This window comes from Periophthalmus magnuspinnatus, chromosome 3 (assembly GCF_009829125.3).
Source record: "Periophthalmus magnuspinnatus isolate fPerMag1 chromosome 3, fPerMag1.2.pri, whole genome shotgun sequence".
Taxonomy (NCBI): domain Eukaryota; kingdom Metazoa; phylum Chordata; class Actinopteri; order Gobiiformes; family Gobiidae; genus Periophthalmus; species Periophthalmus magnuspinnatus.
In genome coordinates this window covers 22673494-22694320 of record NC_047128.1, presented here as the reverse complement: position 1 = coordinate 22694320, position 20827 = coordinate 22673494, and the positions used below count along the sequence as shown (strand labels likewise).

Below are 20827 nucleotides of genomic sequence, written 5' to 3'. Positions count from 1 at the left end.
TTGGAAGGCATACGCTCATCAACAATGCCAGTTTTGCAACCTAAAATAAATAGTTCACATAATCATTGTTCCAAGTGTACAAGAAATGCATAATGTAAACCAGAATACACTAACACAATTATAACTTTTTGATTATTTGTTCAGTCTTTATTACCAAAAATACAGTGACAAAGTAGATACATAATACTGCCTAAGATGTTCTAACAATAAATAACCCAAGCGAACGTGACGTGGCCCTTTAAGAGGCCATTTTAACCTTGATTACAAAAGTGAATCTGAGCAAAAATACAAGTCCTCCCCAGTCCTTTGGTTTTGAATTCACACAGCTCTTTCATTTAAACCGAGCTCACCATCGGTTCCCTTAAAAACGTTTCGCTTGTCATACAAGATCAGTAAAAATATATACTGCATTTTTTAAAAAGTCAGTTTAAGCGTTCTACAATTATTTACATGTTTAAGTTACCAACAGTAAAAACTTACCCTTACCCTGGATTATGCAAATTAGGAAAAAAAAGTACATTTTGTTAGGTACAACTATATTTAAAGGTCCCATATCGCGCAAGATTGACTCGTGAGGTTTTAGTCATGTTATAATCTTGTTACGTCACCAAAAACATACCCAGTTGAGTTGTGTTTTGTTTCATTCACACATTTTAGTAACTTTTTATTATTACTGTCAACATCTCCAGATCTCAAAATGCTCAGTTCCAACTTGCTATGTCACGAAGCTATGATTTTCAAGTTAACAGCTCCTTTTACCATTTGTTAAATAGAGATCGGCAATTCCAGGGTTGAAATTATCCAAATGATGGTAGTAAAGGTGTGTGGAGTACATGACATCACAAGGTGGAAGGGAGTGTATTCTGTCTGAGAAGAGAATTCAGCCTAAATATGCAAGGTTTGTGTGTTAGACATGTTTTTGATGAGGAAACGCAACATAGATCAGAAAACAGTGTAATACGGACCCTTTAAAATAGACATTCTGCTAGAAGTCAACAAAAAAAAATAGCAAAGCAACTATCTGAAAAACTTGAGAACTTTTCATTTGTGCAAGCCCTGCTCTACAATTCAGCAGATTTCAATACAAAAAGTTTCGAGTGAATTTGACAGACATTTGGCAGAACAGTCTAGTTCAAAAAATAACGCAGATGTTCAACAACTCAAGGCACAAAAACAACAACCTGCAGCTTTCCGCATGGTTAAAATGACTATTATAATTTTCGCAATGACCATACACTTGTTGTCAGCGAGGAAATGTGCGCTCCCATGTATTTCTATTAAATACACTGGAGAACTTCGAGGTTTTTCATATTATTCCCAATTAGTGGATATCAGAAGTTAGCTTAAAGACGTACACTTAGCTTCTTATATGAAATTTCTGCCCAAGAGAAATTGAAACATTTGTGTCTTAAAATGCATTCTTGGTTGGGATTGCATAACGTCATAATCAGGTACCAACATCCAACCAATTGTGAAAAAATGACCAAAATCAATAGCTGGCGTTCTATTACCAAAAAAAAAAATATTTTTTACCAATTAATTGAATCCAAAATAGGCTATTACACCTACTCCTGCGTTTTTTTAAGTGTACAAGTGCACTTTTTGCCATAAAATTGTCAAGCCAATAACTATGTTCTATGATAACGCGACGTCAGGGTAATGTAGCAGGTCTGTTAGAATGACTTTTAATTTTGTGGTACGCAAACCTACTCTTTGCACACACACACAATGTCAGCTGCTGTAAGGTAAGGCAAGAAGGCATGAATAATGGATTTTCTATTTTATCTTAATTTCCACATCCACTCGGTGCAACGGTAATGAATGGCATACTGATGAAGTGGCTGGACAGTGCCGTACCCAAGCTAAAGTGAAACCTCTCTATTGTGTGTTAAAAGATACCAATCTCAAATTTGAAGTTGCAACGTGGCATATTAAAAGTGACTCGCTTTAATAAGGCTATAAGATACATATTGTGTAGGAATATATTAGTTTGAATGGCACGGTTTATTCTACAGCTCTAACTAAAAGTGCTCAGATGACAGGCACGTGTCAAGTTATAATATTGTGGAAAAGTGTTGGGGAAAAAACAACCAAACCAATCAAAAAATAAATTGCAAAAAATCTGCCAAAAAAATTTAAATAAAAAAATAAATTGCAAAAAAAATCTGCCAATTTGGAAAGTTGTTCTGCCCTAGATCAGAGCATACAATTCATTTTTGATACATTAAAAAACAAATAGATATATAATTTCATTTCCACGTTAGCTAGGACAGTTTTACAGCAAGTTTTCACAAGCATTAGTCTTGTTTCTGGATGTGAAGCTAAATGTATTGCTCAAAAGCACAACAGAGAGCCTGGGAAAAGGGGGAAGCGTTCTATCAACCCTCACAATCATCACATAGTCAAATACTTTAAACACGCATACTTGGTTGAACTATATCCACTTTTCCACAACATTATTGAAAGGTGCCTCAATCTCTTGTGCCACAAAGTTGAAAGTTTGCTTTGTGCCAATAGTGACTTTCTCCCTCCTTTATTTATTTATTTTTTTCTTTTTCTTTGAGATTTCTGCACACGGTCAGCACGAGCATCATCGACATTTTACCCTCGTCACATCACGTCGCTGCCATTGTCCATAAAAAAGGCAATTCATCACGGTAAACATGGGGCCCAAATTGATCTGAGTTCTTTGCGCTCTTACATAGTGCTGAGTTGGGTTTTCATATCAGAACTGCAGTAATCGCATTACTGTCTGACGTCTAGCCGTCCTTTCAACAATGGCAGGGCTATGCCAGTTAACGTCTTGGGTTGTTTGGTTATATTTTCATTTTTTTGTACAAGCTACTTTGAACATGTTCTGAAAAAACAATATTAAAATGATATAAAAACGTAATATATACATAAGAAAAAACTATGACACAAAATCTATGGACTTGAAGTAAGCTTTAGCCTAGCACCACAATAACGGACATAAACTAGCTTTTTGTTAACAATATCTAGGCACAATTCAATACCAACTGCGAGTATTGACTTTCTATGTAAACGTCCCTTTTAAACCATTCCTCAAGTAATACAGTTAACCGCTAGTGTCAAATGCAATGACAAAATTCTCATTCACTTTCACACTCCTCCTATAACACATAATGTACGCCCCAGCACTATTTTTACATAAATCCACAAACTAACATTAAAATGTGAACTATAATAACCGTCTTAAACTTGGCATAACAGAACCTAACATGCATAAAAAAATAAAATGGATAAATATTCTATTTTAAGCTGCAATACATGCCTGTGGGTATGAGGGAGTCTGCGTGTACCGCCAAAACAAGGCCAGGGCCTGTGCAATGCCGGGCTAATTAAATATATTAGCAATAAAGAGCTGCCTTGGGCCATGCTGTGGATTTTGGGGGAAAAAAAGAAAAAATTCTGCAGCAAAGAAAAGTATGGTGAGGTATCAGTGCTTCCCTATAAATAAGAACTTGGGAAAATAATTACTTGGCTTTGTTCCCTAACCGATAATGCACATTTTTGCTATAGCATTAATGACAGCTAAATGTTCACAATTTTGAGTGAAAAGATTACAGTTGCTTGTTTTGAACAGGAATGATATTTTTTCTTAGACATTTTTGTAAACTTGCCAAATTTCACAGATCACTTGGCACATGTAGTCACTGCACAATATGTCGCAAATCTACCAATACTGCGTTATGTTTCATGGAATATTGATAGTGCAATATATGAAACATTTAATGCACTAGAGTTATTCTTCATTTTAGAGGTATTTTTTTTTTATTATAATCTCACATTTTATTCGTGATTGAAAATTTTTGCCCCAAATTTCACCGTTTTTGTTTTAGTTCAGTATTTTTATCTTGACAATGCTGGTGTATAATAGGGTTATGTTGCAATATTGAACATTCTTTTTTGTTTTTTTTTCTTATATTGTGCAGCACTAATGGACATTATGTCAATTCAATTAGCATACATTTGGTACGCAACACAATTTCAACCAAAATGTACGAGACCTAGCTTACTGTAGTCACGTGAATTTTAAAGGTTGATCAGACGACTGAGGGTCTTTGTGTATGGAAATGAGATTTTTGACTAACAGAATCCTGATGTAAGTATTTTCTTTACCCTCTGAAAAGTAATTTAACATGTAGCCCCTTTAACATGAAATTATTTAAATCACACAAACAAAAGGTTTTATACAAGAACGTTCTCAGGTGTTGTTATACATTCCTCAAGTAGGAATCATTTTACTCAACACCTCTTCAGTCAGTGTGTTAATGTTCTTGGGTATTTTCCAGCTATTATCGCCTAAAATGACAACACAAGGACTGACCCGGAGAGCACTCACTTGACAGCCTAACCATCCGTGAAATGGCAACACCGTGCTACCCACCGCAGCCGTCCTGAGGTAAGGGGGCATTAGAGGGGTCAGGCAGGCATAGCGGTATAAAGGGACACAAGCGCTGTGGTTCTGGGAGGAGGTCACTCTGCTATCTGGAGGCTGTTGTGCTGTACGGCCAGCTGTTGGTCCTTGTTGAGGATGATGCTGATGAGATCTCCTTCGTGCTCCTTCATGTGCTCCAGCAGACGCTCTTTACTGGTAGACTCAAAGCCGCAGATGCAGCAGCAGAACAGCAGGAGGCAGTATTCTGTGGCGTGGGGCAGCTGGGGCTCTTTACCCTGCGGGTTGAGGGACTCGGGCGCTCCCTGGGACTGGTCTGCGGGGGCGGTAGGGAGGTCCACGGAGATGGACATAGCAGTAGATGGGGTAGAGAGTTGTTCCACTGGGTTCTTCGCTTTGTCCATGGAAATTGATGCAGGCTGGTCGATGGTGGAGTCCTGCACTGCTGATGACTTCTGGGGAGCACTGTTTTGAAAAAATGTTAAATTTAATTATAGGTATTATGCAATATAATTCCAAACGATGTACAGGCCATTTAGATTAAGACACAGTTTGTTGACAAGTGACACTTTTGCATTAAGTCAGCTATACCTCTTCATCTTTCAACTAGAGGCAAGAGGTAATTCAACCGGAGGAGGGCTGAAAACAGTGTAATTTTAAGTCTTTATGCTCATCTTCAGAGAACCCGCTTTTTATATAGTGCCAATACAGTTTACATACATTTATATTTGCTCCTGAAATAAAAAAAAGAAAAGATGATTCACCACAAATCTTACACACGTACAAGGTTATACTGGTTAGTGCATTGTCCAGCTTAGTTAAACACAACCCATCACACTCAGTAAGTTTGAAAGTAAAAAAACAAACAGAACAAAGCATACAATCCTATACTGAATAGTTATGTGTATTCAAAGGTAGATTTGCGCTGACTAACCAAAAAACGTTAATAGAATTTGTATAGATTGCATAAAATGAAGAGTGGACATATCAATGGCATTCATGTACCAAAACTCTGTCAAAAATGTACTATTGGAATGTCACTTTCATCATCACATTTTCAATTTACAGTGTTACAAATACAAGCAACACAGACAGCTGCAAGTAATGATTATGGTAATATTTTATAAATTGTTTTTATTGCATCTTTAACCAAATAAAGATTGAACTATAACAGAAGTCTTGTGGATATTTCCGAGTGTATTAGTGATGGAAATTACAAGTTTTTTATTCCTTTTTGACATTTTGATTGAATAATTCATTCTTTGTCATTAAAAGGTCTTTTGGCATGATTTTTTTTGAGTCTGCAAAGTCCAGCTAATGACTGCAATTATTAAACATACAATTATGATCACTTTAATAGTCAACCAGTCGTGACTATTCAGTTGCAGCCCTAGTGATCTACTTTGTTGTGTAGACAACTGTAATCTCGAAATTCCAAAACTCAATGCCAGCTTTCTCTTTTGCATACACACACTTTCCTATATACCCATTTTCCAATTTGTCATAGCAGTCCCATTATTCCCTACTTACCGGCTGCTTTGGGAGATGGCCTCGTTAATGGCTCTGTTCACTTGCTCGTAGTTGTAGTTTTGGTCCCCGGCATGCTTCCACATGTGGGACTTGAGCGACGGGGGGTGGCTGCACACATAGCCACACAGCGAGCACCTGGGAATACCCACAAAAAAGACTTAATTTAAGAGTAACCAAAAGAGGAGAGAGACCGAGCAAGTAACAGCAGATCAACGGTCTGTTTGATTTAATATGCGTGCTCAAGTTCCACTAATCCTCAACTTACTCTCTATCAAGAGGAATCATCCGGACTTTATGCGCAGTTGGGGTGACTAAAGCTTAAGAGGCGAAGGCAGACAAGGGAGGGAAAAGGCGACTTACAGTGCAGTGCGGAAATGATTTATCAGAGTTAAAATAATTACAGAAAACGGCGGAGAACAGCTGAACCTCAAATGGTGAGCCGGCAGTTGCTATGGCGTTTCAGATGTAAAGTTCAACAGGAAGTCCGGCAGGTCAGGTGCATGGCAGGTACGGTAAATTAAAACAAATTGAAAGCGCAGCTAGAAAGGAAATGAATGTAAAGTACTGCTGTTTAACAAATGTATTATGAAGAGTAGAGGTAAAGTAGTACTATGAGTTTACACTGATTTTGTTATAAAGGGCAAATACAAAAAAACTTTGCTGAGATTAGGATTGAATGATTTTGACAAAACATGACACAAACATTGCAATTACAATTACAACATTTAACATTTTAATACTTGGATTCTGTTCACAGTGCACATTTTAAGCATGTCCAAATGAAATAACATTTGAAAGAAGACTTGATTAAGAATTAATAATTTAATACAAGAACCACATGTATTTCAGAAAAAGTTTTTAATGGTCTAAACCAGTACTGGTCCGTTAAGCATTTGACCAGGCCGCACAAAAACAGTAAATAATTTATCAGCGACCGCATCTTCTCCGAAGTAATTTCCACCTGCCCCATGACCCACTAATAAGCTTGATCGTAGATATATAATAAAAATCCTAATAGGAATTTATCACAGAAATCCATTTGATATGTCAAGTATATTATATCTGTGCTAGATCTGCTCTTGTCCACCACGATGACATATCACATATAACCTCTGAGACACGTCGCACAAAAGTAGACCCAAAAGCGAGTGAAAATGAGCCAAAACAAGACTTTGGAGAGCTTTTTTGCAAAGGAAAAAAGGCCAACTGAGGAGCCAGAAGAGGAGCTACGACCTCCAAGAAAAAGAAAGCTAAATTTTACAGACAATACTAGGAGTCCTGCTTGAGCATGTCTGTGCAACAAGAGGATCAGCTGTTGGAGACTGCAAATGATGGCGGTCTTAAATGTATGTTTGAGACAACATCTCTGCTGACATTCTGGATGAAAATCAAGCCACAAGAGCACTGAAAACCTTACTACCATTTCCAACATCCGGTCTGTGTGAAGCTTTTCTGCAACCAAGACAAAATTACGGAGCAGACTGGACATAAGAAACACACTGCGCGTATCATTGTCTCCCATCACACCTAGATGGCCTCATCACAAAGAAACAAGCACAGGGCTCCCACTCATTCAGCGGTATGGTGAGTTGAGTTTTTTATGCATTTAACTTTTTTGCCATATTTCTCTGCCATATGTAGAAGGCTGGTCCATGAAAAATAAAACCTATATTATTCTGGTCCACGGTGCAAAAAAGGTTGGCATTTTATGTTTTTTTTAATAAGACATGATATTTTGTTCTTTAGAAAGGACTTAAATAATTGTAGTTTTTGTGATTTGCTTCTACATTCTAATTGAATCCAGAAAGGTTTGGAAACGGACAACAGAGGGTGAAACTCCTCCATTCTAACTTGACATGCTCCAACCACAGTCGCCAATTTATATCACGCTTTTCTCAAATGCAAAAGACATGTCCTTTCAAAAATACTCTTAACATTCAGAACAATCTATAACTTATTTTACCTGAGATAAGTAACAGTCTGATGCTTTGATTATTGAAATTACAAAAATATGTGCTGTTTCTCTGTCTTTCATGTTTTTGTTTTCCTTTTTACGTCGAAGCAGCCCTGTTTGTTTTTGACACAAACGGACTACACGTCTATCTGATCGGTTAATCTGCCTGTCACACACACCCTCGGGGAGACAGGATACAGTTCCAGATCCACTCGTCTTTGTAAAGTTTTGTCAGAGCGAGTGGTTCTGGCTGCCCAGGTAAAGGATTTGCTAATTGCAATCACTCAAAAATGCAATTTCGATTTGATTGTGATGAATCTTGCAGCCCTATGTTTATTGGATGTAGTTGAATAATTTAATGTGTGTGCTTACTGCTAACATGTATTTATACTTTGAAGTCCAGGTGAAAAACATTCGTATTTTGAACTCACTTTTTAGGATTTTATCCTGAAAGAACATTTTTAAAAGATGTCTGAGCCAATTATATGCACTTACAATTTATAACAGTTGACTACATGTGTCAGATAGAAGCAGTAATTACTGAGGGATGAAGCAAGAACTGCTGTAATAGCTGGCAGCGCACTGTGCAAAGCAGAAGGTTAGACATCCTTCAGACAATACTTAACTAAGAGTGTGTTCTGACCTGATTCTACCCAGTGAATATATTACATTACATTAACACGGCGAGAAAATCAAGCCCACTGTAGCCTGTAGCCACTGTAGCATATTTAACCGTCTGCTTCAGTTCAGTCATAGGTGCGATGCCGAGGACTCTTTGACAATTCAAAAGAGATAATATTTTGTTTTGAATTGGTAACTGCTATGGAAACTGTCCCAATTTGTCATCATAGCGAAACCCATAGATCGTCTGGGTTTGTAGTGATGCTTGGCGTAGCTGAAATCCCTCTCCTAAAAGGCTCACCTGTACTGCTCCAGCAGCTGCACGGCCTGGTGCTCCTGTGGGTGCCTCCTCATGTGGCTCTTCAGACTGTTCATGTTGGTGGTTGCAAAGTCACAGCTGCAGCAACTGAAAAACAACAGCAACAAGTGTTAAGAGGGGAGGAAGAGGAGGCTTTTGTTATCTTCATTCAAAAACGATCACTCATATTTAAATGACTCACATGTTCTGACAGGATGAAAAATAGACAGAGGCACTAGTTTGCACAAATGTTGTTCATGTACAAAATGAATATGGATGGGACAGGATCTCATACCACAAGAACTCACGAGATTGTGCACACATAAGGTAAAAGATCTTCTGATATTTGCTTTGGATGAAAAAAAAAAAAAGTCAAAGTTGCCAAGTTACTCCTCATGAGAAGCTTTAGTTTCAAAATGGATGGCTACAATTACAGCAAAAACACTGAATTGCAGAATTTATTTACGATAAATCATGTCAAAATTTCATTGTGTCTCACTCGCATGGACCCAACCCCGTGTCTTGTCTGGTCTTGTGAAAACTGCATCTCTTTCCATCCCTAAAGAAGTATATAACATTTCACTTTGCAATTTGAATAAAAATGCGTTGTGAAGCACCGACATTAACAAGAAAATGCAGTTTGTCTAAGGCGCCATGTTGCTGGTACCAAAAGATCAATACAGAAGGCCATAACCAAATGTTAAAACAGGGTCTAGTTTAAAATCAATGGAGAGTCAAAATAGCAACCATCGTCATGACAACCATTCATATGAAAAAATATATACAAAGTTTGTTCTCATGACATCACATTATACTCCCACTTTTTATTCCATTACCAGGTAAAAGCACTTTGCAAAAAAAAAAAAAATGGTGTAAATCACAACGTGTTCCGAGAGGCTGCACAGAACAGGAGTGATTTTAAAATGTTGCTTGGAAACTACAAAGCCACAGCGCTGTCTTGTCAAGTGCAGATCCATGTTTCTCATGTGGGCTGGTGTGCCGCCACACAACTGCAGTTCAGGGGTTCACTCTGACGCAACCCGCCTGAAGACTCTCACAACAAAGGGAGACAATGCAACATTTAAACCTTAAAACTGAGCTCAGAGCTGTGTGATCATTTTTTCATTTCACAACTCTGCACTGGCTCCTCAGTTCATGTAGTTTGACAGAAACATTGTATTTTCTTTTTTGCTGTATATTTCAGCTTGCACCTTAACTTAAGTCTGCAACACCATTTATGTGGCTATAGGCATCAGGAATGGCATAAATGAATCCGACAGTTTCATATCATACAGTTCACTGACTTAACCACTCCAAATAAAAGGGAGGATGAGATATAAAATAAATAAAATGTTTGCAACAAGATGAACACAAACCTGTGATTAACTCTATTCAACATTTCTTTGTGCTGTGCCACTAGACATGTGTTTGATTCATGACAATTTACTGCCATCTAGTGGAAAATAAGGGAAATGCTGCTACGAGGCAATTCTATTAAGAAACATCAAAATGAAAGTAGATCCTTCATTTTACTGAAAACAAATAAAGTAGAATGATTATAATGATCTAAATGTAATTTTTTGTTGACTTCTCCACAGGAAATGCCAATGCTGAGATATAGATATTAAAATCAACATTAGATCTGAGGAGCTCGTTGACCAGGATCCTGTGCTCAGAAGTACCACACCAACAGGGGGCACTACAGAGTCAGGGGATCTGTTCAAATTCAACTGAATAAGAAGGTCAATGGCGCTTTGAACTGACAGAGGTCCAAATGACACTCCGGAAGAAAGACAAAGCTCCAGAGTCTATCCAGGCCGACATGTCTGTTACCTATAGAACATCAAACACTGGTCCTGATCCTCAAGGAGAAGGAGCTTACCTCTGCCAAAATACTGATTGTAAAACTCAATACAAAAGTTTGAGATAAAGACAGGATGAAACAGAAACTCCAAATGAAGATGCAGTTATCTCCATCAGTGTGGACCTTAGAAGTGCCACCACAGGCCATGGAGGAGAAATGGGAGCGAGAGAGAGTCCTGACCTCCATGATGGACTCACTAACGTCACATCTAATCGTGACTAATCTTCTACATAAAAAAAAAAGAAAAAAAAAAGAAAAAAGTTGTATTTTGATCAACATAATGTGGACGATACACACTCTAAAACACATATAAAAAGTCTTTTTTTTGTAGCAAAGACAAACCTCCCTCCCAAAAAAACAGGAATAATACTTTATCAACCCAAAGTGTTTTATGAATAATGTATTTAAAAAGTCTAAATGTACAGTATAAATATTAATTTGACTGCTCGACTAATTAAAAAAATTAACCACAGGACTAGTCGACTACCAAAGTAATCAGGGTTACTAACTAGGGTTGTCAAAAGTATTGCAAAATCAGATAATAAATCAATGCTAAAACTAAACTTGAAACTGAAAACTCATTTAAGCAAGAAACGATACTGGGAAAAAAATATCTATCACATAACTGGATAAAACCAGACTTTTCTTGAACAGTTTCATCTTGAGTTTGTAAGACCAAATGGTATAATAATCAAATACTATTAACTTGAGTTGAAAATTGCCATATTGTCTAAAAAGAGCTTTTAAAATTATCATTAAAATATCAAAATCATTATAGAGTATCGAGTGTATTCTTTAGTATTGAACTTGAGTTTGGAATTTATACAACACTAACAGACAGCAACCCGAGCAAAAGAGGAGCTGTCCAAGAAAGTGAGGGAGCTCTAAAAGCCATGCATCACAGGAGGAGGTCTGCAGCATCATTATCAAGAAAAAGGATCTGAAGAACACTCAGAAGAAAGCTCTGAAGAAAAGGAAGGAGCAGAGGGCACAGCAGGCCACCAGGCTGAACAAACCAACTTGCATGGGGATACTAAACCACATTCTACTCCTACTACAGCACATTTTTCTTGCATCTTCAAACTCGATGTCTATATTACTACTAATACTCAGTACCAGTTTGGTTTTTAATTATCATTGTGGTGTAGAATCACTTACTTTCTTTTATATTCCCATGTGGCCTTATATCTGTGTAATCCCTCAGTCGTCCAGTATGTTCCATAGTGGTCCATGGACGTATACTAGTCTATGTGGTCTTATATTTGTTCTGATACAGCTCAAGATTATTCTAAAACTATTCAGGAAAGTTTAATCTCTGTTCTGTGAATGTGACTTTTCAGTACTGATACAGGCTCAAAAAGAGTATCTAGGTTTAGTTTCAATTAGTGTCTGATTTTCCCAACTTTACCCACAAGCAAAACACCAAAGCCATGGCAGGTCAAATCATAAATGAATACTTCATGAATCCCAAGTGATACACAACAAATTAAATAATATATGAAGGACATGAACTGAATTTCAATTAGTCGTCATATTTAAGTAGCTCTTATCATTTCATTGAATAATTTACAAGTTGTAATTTCAATGGCGCTCAACTTCGAGTGTAAACAAATGTGCAACAGGGAATTCATCTGACATTTTGTTTTCAAGTTATGTCTCAGACTGCCCCGTAGACCTGTCACGATATTTACTATATCGACTTATCGTTCAATATATGATCGATGGAGCAATATTTTTCTGTGGGGGTCAATATTTATCATTTGTACTTTTTCTTTGTATCTGTAATGAGTCATAGAAGTTATTAATTCAAACTTTTACGTCTTAAATAGTTATTATATAGCCAAAAAAATAACCAAAAATGTCCCAGCAGTCAAAGTACTAAAGTGTTTCATTCTGCTGTTTATTTATTGCAGCTCATGATTTTTAACAATATTGTAGATTTAGAATACTTTTTGTGGTTTAAACCTGCTCTTTGGTTATTGTGTCAGTGGCATTAAATCAGTTTCAGTATTATCCTTTATTGTCTATATTTTCTTCAGCAATATATCACACTTCAAAATTGAGTGAACATTTAGTTATAATTAAATAATTTTAGAATGAAAAAGTGACGCGTCCGTTTAGAAGAGAATTCACAGTAACAAAAATAAATAAAATTGTAAGTGAATGTGTGTAAAACTTTGTAGAACTTTCAAAATATGTTCCCATTCATCATTCAATCATACCTTTTTGTGTAATAACTTGGCCTTGTGAGACACTATTAAATTGGTGAAGCAATAATCGTAGTGATGGCAATATATTTTCAAACTTTTAAACCAAAAAATATATATTTGACAAAAACAGATATTATGCATTATTTTTTACTGTTAAACTACCTTTTCATTCAGAAGGTTTAATTTGAAAAAGCTGGTCATATATAAGAGCAATGGTAACTATTACATTTCATGAATTAAAGCATTATATGTATTTCACAAATGATGAAAATTAATAGTTTAAATAATCATGATTAATTGTAAAATCACAAGAACGACCACTAAAATGTATGGCACTATGGCATCGCAAATTATGTTGGACTTTGTTTAGTTCCTGATGCGTTTAGATTGATAATTGGACTAGTAAAGAGAAGTAATTCACATTTTGCTTTTAATTCAACTTCCTTCTCATTTGTGCCGCTCTAACAGTTTGATAAACCAAAAGACTTACCGATAGGGTTTGTCTGCGTTGTGTATCCGCCGGTGGTTTCTCACGCCGAGAAAAGTGGAGCTGGTGTAATTACACTCATCACACTTGTACATTTTCTGGCCGTTGTGCTCTATTAAAAAAAAAAAAGATTCTTGTCAACATAACTTTATAGAGACCATTTCCCTTTAATAGAGCAGACTGTGGTGCCCCTCATATTATAATTTTTGACCCCACCGTCTAAAAATGGTAATACAAATGCTACTTATTGTCATACAGCAATAGAAGGAACCATATCTAAGTTGTATCAGTGTTTTTTGATCACTAAAGATAATAGAAAGTGACATTTATACAAAAAAATACAACATTTGTCAACATCAGGAAACACTAAGACGCAAACTTTAAGTCATTGTGCATTCAAGCATCGAAAGACCAATGCAAATGCGACTCACCATTGTCTGTAACGCGATACGCCTCTTCTCTTTTGGTCACCTTGTCGGTCACTGATGCCTTGTCTGGGCTGTGGAATTCCCCTTCATGGGTTCTCAGTTGACACTAAAGCAGATAAGAAAGGTGTGCAAGAATGAATAAAACATGTTAACTGAACAATATTGTGTCCTTAGGTTAACTCGGACTAGGGCTGCAGTTGTCCCTTAGTGTCTTAGTTGACCAAAATTTGTAGTAGTGGACTAATCATTTCATTTAGATAAGGATTTGGGACAGCAGAAAGAAGAAATTAGTGAATGAGTAAGCCGAAAATATGGTATTTTTTTGGTATTTATCTGTAAAAAGTCAGATTAAACTAATGATTCACAAGTTTAATCTACTTTTATACAAATCCACTGAACATACATTCTTAGTTGGGACGCACTGATCAGATTCTGGTATTGGATATCGGCGCCGATCCTGAAAAATTAGGTGGATCGGATTCCACATATTGGTTCAATCGATATCCTGGTTGGCCATATGAACAGACTATTTACTGGTTTTGTAGTTACTTAAGAGATAAACAACAGCTACATAACACATTTGTCACATTTTATTTTTCTTTAAAGGAAATAGATGGTGTTTTCAGTCTCTCCACTGGTATCAGCAGTTGCTTATCGCTATAATATCAGTATCGAAATCAGTATCGGAATTGTAAAGAGCTTTGAGTGCCGTGAAGGTGGAAAATCGCTGTATAAAAATGTGACTGTTTACCTTTTAACTGAAAAAGCTGGATCGGTGTATCCCTAATTCCTTGTACTTTTTTCTGCATAAATAGTTGTCTTTATATGAACTTCTGTGCAGTCTTGTGAGTGCAGTTTGGGTCAGGTTTGACAGCTTTTGCCACGCTCCTTTTAAAAGAATTTAGTCGACTACAGCCCTAATAAGGATAACCATTTTAGGAAACAAAGTGCCAAATGTTGTAATGTAATTCCCCAAAATCTGTGGAAAAACACTAACAAAAAATCTTGGCACTGTTTCCAAAGTATGCTAGGTCATTAGCATTGCAGTGCTTGTCCCATTGTACTTGGCATTTGTTTGTTTGTTGGCCGAGTTGTCACCAGGAAATAAGTGAGGAGGTAAATATTTGCCCTGTGGTAATGCTTTATTGCGTTTTCAATCCAAGCTCAAATTACACTAACAAATGCAATAAACTTTTACTGGGTTCGTTTTGGTCGCCAATTGTAATTCTGCTATTGACTCGCACATTGTTGATCTAAATAATAAAATGAATGTGTTGCGTTACTAATGAATTGTAGTTTCTAAATTGGATTGTATCATTTAAAAGGTGCTAGTAAATTTACTTCTGGTGGAGGGTCTGTCGCCTGCTTGTATCCATAATGTAATTGGTTTGACTAGAATGTTCCACAGCATGAAATTAAACTGGGGATGCCACTAGGACAAGGTACAGGGCACATCTGCAAAAAAGCGTCCACAATACAAATATGTTTTCCAAGATATCTTTTGAGAAATAGCACCCTGATTTTAATATACCAACTGTGAAACACTCAAAGGAAATAAAGCAACTATATCCCCATGAAGACAAGCAGGTGGAGAACCCACATTAGTAAAGTTACATAGTGACCCTTTACTGAGTTTCAAAGATGAAAATACCCACATTTGTGCAGAATAATGCCTTGTGCAGCTATAAGAACAAAAAAAACAGAATTGCTATTGTAAACAGATAGGACCAGCCCTATAAACTGTGACATAATGTGAGATCCCTGTGGGTTTGAGAGTGAAGAAGGCTCACACCATACAGACGTACAAGCTCACAACACATAAACAGTGTCCATATGCAGGGCATGACTAAACATGGCCTGTTCTGCTGTCCCAGACACCCTCGAGCCTGTGCAGATTCATCAAATCAACAGCCAACATATGGAGGCCACCAAGTCATACTTCACCAAATGCCCCTAAAAGCTGGAGTTAGGCATTACGTTTCATGAACTTTGTGGTGTCACGATACTAAAATTTCATTTTTTGATATAAATTCAACACACATTATTTGTAGATGTTTTTTTGTGTGTGTCTGCAGTGTGAAAAATAAATGATCAAATGAAATTAAATTAGTTGAAATTATTGACAATTGACTTATTGTTTTTTTTCCCTTATTTTTTCTTTTCAGTACTGACTTCTTCAAATAAACATCTAGTTTTACTGAAATTTTAGCATTTTTGCTAAACTTTTGTGTATCAGTAATGATTTTTTGATAACCCTACTGAGCCCAAAATAGAAAACATCTCTTTTACAAAGAAATAATGACCTGCGTCTTACTGACCTTATAGTGAAAGGACTCCGGGCACTGCTTGCACTGGTACATCTTGGTCTTACAGTGATGGATCATATGACTCTCTAGGTCTTTGCTGTCCGTGGCGATGTGCTCACAGATGGGACACTGGTACGGCTGCCTCTGCTTGTGCACCCTCAAATGCTGCTTGATGTAGCCCTTGTTACCGCTACTGTACTGGCACAACTTACACCTGTACGGCCTTTCGCTGCCCTGAATATAGTCCACCAGGCTGTTATCAGAAGTGGCTACCAATCCATCCACGTAGCTCGCTGTTCCATTCCCCATCACTACACCACTCGCTGTTCCGTTTTGCACTTGCGCGTTATCTTGTAGCTCTTTTAATATATCTTCATCAGAGGTGTTCTGGTCTGATCGCTCCCTCAATCTCTCAATGACAGTGAGGAGGGACAGACTGATGCCCGCTGCTTTAGTGCCTGTGACCTCTTCGTCCCCTTCGCCGAGTGACCCCAAACTTTGCTCTCGTTTGGGTTTGATGACGCATGGTTTTCCGTCGACCGCCTCCTCTGTCAGCTTTTGTACGACCTTTGAGCTGGCGAGTTCGGGCATTCGCATGGGCATAGTGACTAAGGCCTCGGCTGCTAGCGAGTGCAAGCGCAGAGATTCTGAATGCGTTCTTTTGCGGCCGGTCGGAGGTACGTTTTCATCCCTCGGCAAGTCTGCGCCAGTAGATACAGTATTTTCAGCTATACACTGGCCATCAATGGGGCTAGCACTGTCAATTTCTTCATCCTTTACTTTGACATGTTTGGATGCACTAAGTATGCTCTTGTCCGCATCTTCATCTGAGCTTAGAAGAAGAGGGTTTGTCGTCAAAACCGCATCCCCGGCAGACGGCAACCTCTCTACGATCACGTTGATGTGTCCAGCACTGTTAGGACTGCTGTTGATGATCTTCTGAGCGGAGGAGAGCAAGCTGTCTGAAGCATTGTCATGGCTCTCCGCATCTGTAGTTACTTGCACTTCCACGACCGGCCCATCAGCGACGACGTCTTTCATCGGATACACAGTTTCCTCCTCCATTTCCTGCTCTATCTTCACAATTCTGGGCTCTGACTGAGTGGACATATCCTGTTTATTTTCCATCGCTAACGGCATGCACAATTGCAGTTTTAAACCGGATTGGACTTTCTGAGTGCTTTTATCTTGGAGAACGGGGGACAGGAGGACCACTTCCTCTCTGGTTGTGGTGACGCTGGCGGAGACCTGAGCAATTTGGGGTTCTCTCCTGCCAGTTGCGACCCCTTCTTCGTCCTCAAATATCGGGTAAGTGCAGTCCACCAACCCGGCGTGTTTCCATGCGTGTGTCTTGAGCATTCGCTGTTGACTGCAAACGTAACTGCAGATGAGGCAGCGGTAGAGGCCATATTCTTCGTAGCTGTACCATTTCTTTTGCACTAGCTCATTTGAACTTTCACTTTTGAGGGCATCTTTGTATCGTGTAGCAGAGGGGCTATTGTCAAAATGCAGTTTGACATGCGCCTCCAGTTGGTCTTGGTCTCGTGAGGTGAAGCGACATTCGGAACACATGAGGATGAGGTCACTGTGGTTCTCATCGTGTTGTTTGAGGTGCTCTCTCAGCAGGCTCAGGGTAGGGGAGAGGTAGGGGCAGAGGCTACACTGATAGCATGTCACTGTCCGCTTGTGCTCAGAGCTGCCTGGGTTATCTGCGATCTCTGTTATGGAGGTGGAAATGTTGTTGTTGCTGTCACCCGATCCTAACATACAAACATCTCCATCAGTACTACCAGCACTGACAAAGCTTTCTTCTTCCTTGCATGTTTTACGGGTTTTCCTGTAAGGAGATACCCCTGGGACCCTGGTTGAGGAGTCACAGAGCAGACGTTTCTGTCCTAAGGTGCGACAACGCTGAGGACGCTTCTCGACGATCTTGCTGAGCTTCTGAATGACCTGGATGAGGGAGTCGGCGGCTTGTTTCTGTTGGAAATTTGGGTGGTCGTGGTTGGGGGCAGCTTGAAGGGTCTGAGTTGAAGGGGCAGAGGAGGTGACAAGTACTGCTGTGTCACTGACCTCCTCCATCACCTAAAATATAAAAAGGCAAGTTAAAGTTAAGAATAAAAACAAGTAGAATAGTAGTTTTAGCTCGCAACTTTGACTTAGTATTCATTAGGGACAAGACAGTGACCTACACACACCTTTGTTCCACCATTAGTGTCATAAAGTGCTAAAATTTCAAACTCTATTGTGAAAATAAAAGGCTTTGATACCATCGTTGTGGAAAAAAAAAAAAAAAAAGATTGAAATTTTCAGAATAATAACAATTTATCTAATATTATAATGCAAATGCAAAACAAATAAATTAATCTGGAGCAGAACCACACCGCATGAATGAACAACAAAGTCATAAATTCCTACAACAATCAAAAACAATAAGTAACCATGATGATTGCTGGGTGTGACTATTAGGTAGTGTTTTTATTGTCCTATCATTGTTCTGTTGTTTAAAAAAAACAACATGGGTACATATTGTTGCTGAGTGAAATAAATAAAGTGTTTGTGCCTTCCCACATCACTTTGAATTGATATGGTAATTTGTCCCCTATGGAGCATGTGGCAAATGACTTGGGTTAACAATGCAGTCTGCCTTAAACACAACAATTATACAAGATTATCTTTGCAATATATTTGTGATGTCAAATGCAACCAATATCCGCTTATTTACTGGTAAAACTAATTAAATGGCAGATGCAAGTTTTATTTAAACAAAAGTATTAAAACAAAATTGACTACTCCAAATAATTACCTAAAAGTATAATATATATGACTCAGAATAGTATACAAAAGACATGTGCTTTTGTTTACAATTTTTAACGGAAGTACTTTTCTTGGTCTAACCACAAATTGTCTTCCTCTTTCTTCTACTTCTGCTTAGAATTTTCAAAGCATAGGAAAGCACTTTGAGTGATGATAAATTACTATTCATTGTAAAAGCTACAAAATTTACACACAAAAAAAAACAAAAAAAACCCCAAAAACCCACAAAACAAAAACATTTCACTCTACAGCATGCTGCACAGTCTGCGTGACCTCTTAGTAGGAAGGTCAAGATTACATGGTTAAAGGACAATCGTGACTACACAGGTCATAATAAAAATGATATGAATTTAATAAATCTCACTGGTTTATGTCAGATTAACTTTACATTATTAATTATTTTCATAAAACTGGTCACACAGTTGAGGAATAGTAAAGTAGCAGACAGCGGTAATGAGGCTTTTTTCAGTTGTTGGGTCTTGGTGCTAATAATTGTGACAAACTAATACTGTAATAATATTAAGTATATATATTTTGTGTCTTGTCGCAATTATGGTAACACTTAACTTGATATTGTGATTTCCCTATTCCCCATTTCAAATAAGAATCTCCAATGGTTAAATAAAGGACAGATAGGGTTAATTAATACTGAGCTTTTTGTAATATTATTTTTAATAACTATTACCCCCTCTTTCAGATCATATGACTGGACTCAGCTCAAACCCTTAGTGGACATTATCATGTGCTTTTCACAGTCCCAAACCAGCACCTGTTATGTCAGAGGCTAAAAATATGTCATCCACTGAGGCTCCCCTGCAGCTCACAGAAGTTGGGCAGAGCCTCCTAACTCTAGCAGAACCTCTTAGTCAAATGCCACTGATATGTTACTGGTAAGAGAAGAGACGCTACAACTTTAACCTCAACATTAACGCTGGATTTTTTCAGAACTCGTTGAAGAACACACAAGTTTTGATCCACCATCGCCGCATAGCTTGTTGCCTTCTCTTTCCCACACGAGCCACACATGCTAAAATGTAGCTAACCAAACACGAGTATAAAGGACGCTTTAACACGCGCTTCTGTTAATGAGTGTTGAAGAATATAGCGGTTGTATACAAATGAAATGTACTCACGGACACAGATCAGCGCGCTGGTCTTTGTCCTCAGCGCATAAAGCCGCTCTGATTATTTCTCTGCCATAAAAAGTAGAAGCCTTGCTCTCCACATTGCAAAATGGCGAGGATGGAATATCAGTCACGTGACTCGGAGTTTGGGTCAGGTGACCGTCCTGGGCCAATCACAGGCAGGTTCATGTTCTTCACGCTTTGAGGAGAAAAGCATGAGGGAAAGTGGTCATGGCTGATAACTCTGAATATGAGAGTTTACACGTTTAGTTATGGACAAGAGAGACTCCGTTATTATTGATATTGTCTTAAGTTATGCTGTCACACAAGCCTTACTTTAGTACAGGCTAACTTTTCACGAAATTAAATGAATTAATAGTAGGCTGCACTTCTAAATGTAATTTCTTCCCCACAACTGTACAGAACAAGAACTACTCATGAAAATTATTATTATTATTATTATTATTAACATTTTAATAATTTTCCCTTGTGTAAGTTATAAGCTAAAATAACCCACTTCCACACTCCAAAATGTTTTTCTCAGCCGCAAATAGTCAAAATAATTGTGGTTTTAGCCTAATTACATTTTAGATTGTCCCTAAATTGGATTCTCTTACTTTATTCCATAATAGGCTGTTGTTTTTTGTTTGTTTTTTTTTTTTTTTTTTTTTTTTTTTTTGGTTGTTTTTTAATGCGTTCTATTATTTATTAATTACTTTCATCAATTACCTGGGGGTAACCGTGACCTCCTGGGGGTAACCGTGACTGAGG

General features: G+C 37.8%; 1 protein-coding gene across 1 annotated transcript; it reads right to left on the bottom strand.

Annotated features, from left to right (window-relative positions):
* Positions 1-118: 118 nt before the first annotated feature.
* On the bottom strand, positions 119-20201 carry znf507 (zinc finger protein 507). The gene is made up of 7 exons (XM_033988942.2): positions 20066-20201; positions 16128-18200; positions 13813-13915; positions 13385-13493; positions 8824-8928; positions 5948-6082; positions 119-4882 (listed from the first exon to the last, which is right to left on the bottom strand). The coding sequence occupies exons 2-7, from the start codon at positions 18195-18197 to the stop codon at positions 4498-4500; spliced, it is 2907 nt and encodes a 968-aa protein (XP_033844833.1). The 5' UTR covers positions 18198-18200; positions 20066-20201; the 3' UTR covers positions 119-4497.
* Positions 20202-20827: the final 626 nt, after the last annotated feature.

What these genes read in the sequence shown, in the direction of transcription:
- znf507 (XM_033988942.2), bottom strand. Translation starts at nt 18,197, where the DNA reads ATGGAGGAGGTCAGTGACACAGCAGTACTTGTCACCTCCTCTGCCCCT. An exon ending in CAGCTGCTGGAGCAGTACAG is followed by an intron (nt 6,083 to 8,823) that starts GTGAGCCTTTTA and finishes GGGTATTCCCAG; the next exon opens with GTGCTCGCTGTGTGGCTATG. An exon ending in GCCATCTCCCAAAGCAGCCG is followed by an intron (nt 4,883 to 5,947) that starts GTAAGTAGGGAA and finishes TTTTCAAAACAG; the next exon opens with TGCTCCCCAGAAGTCATCAG.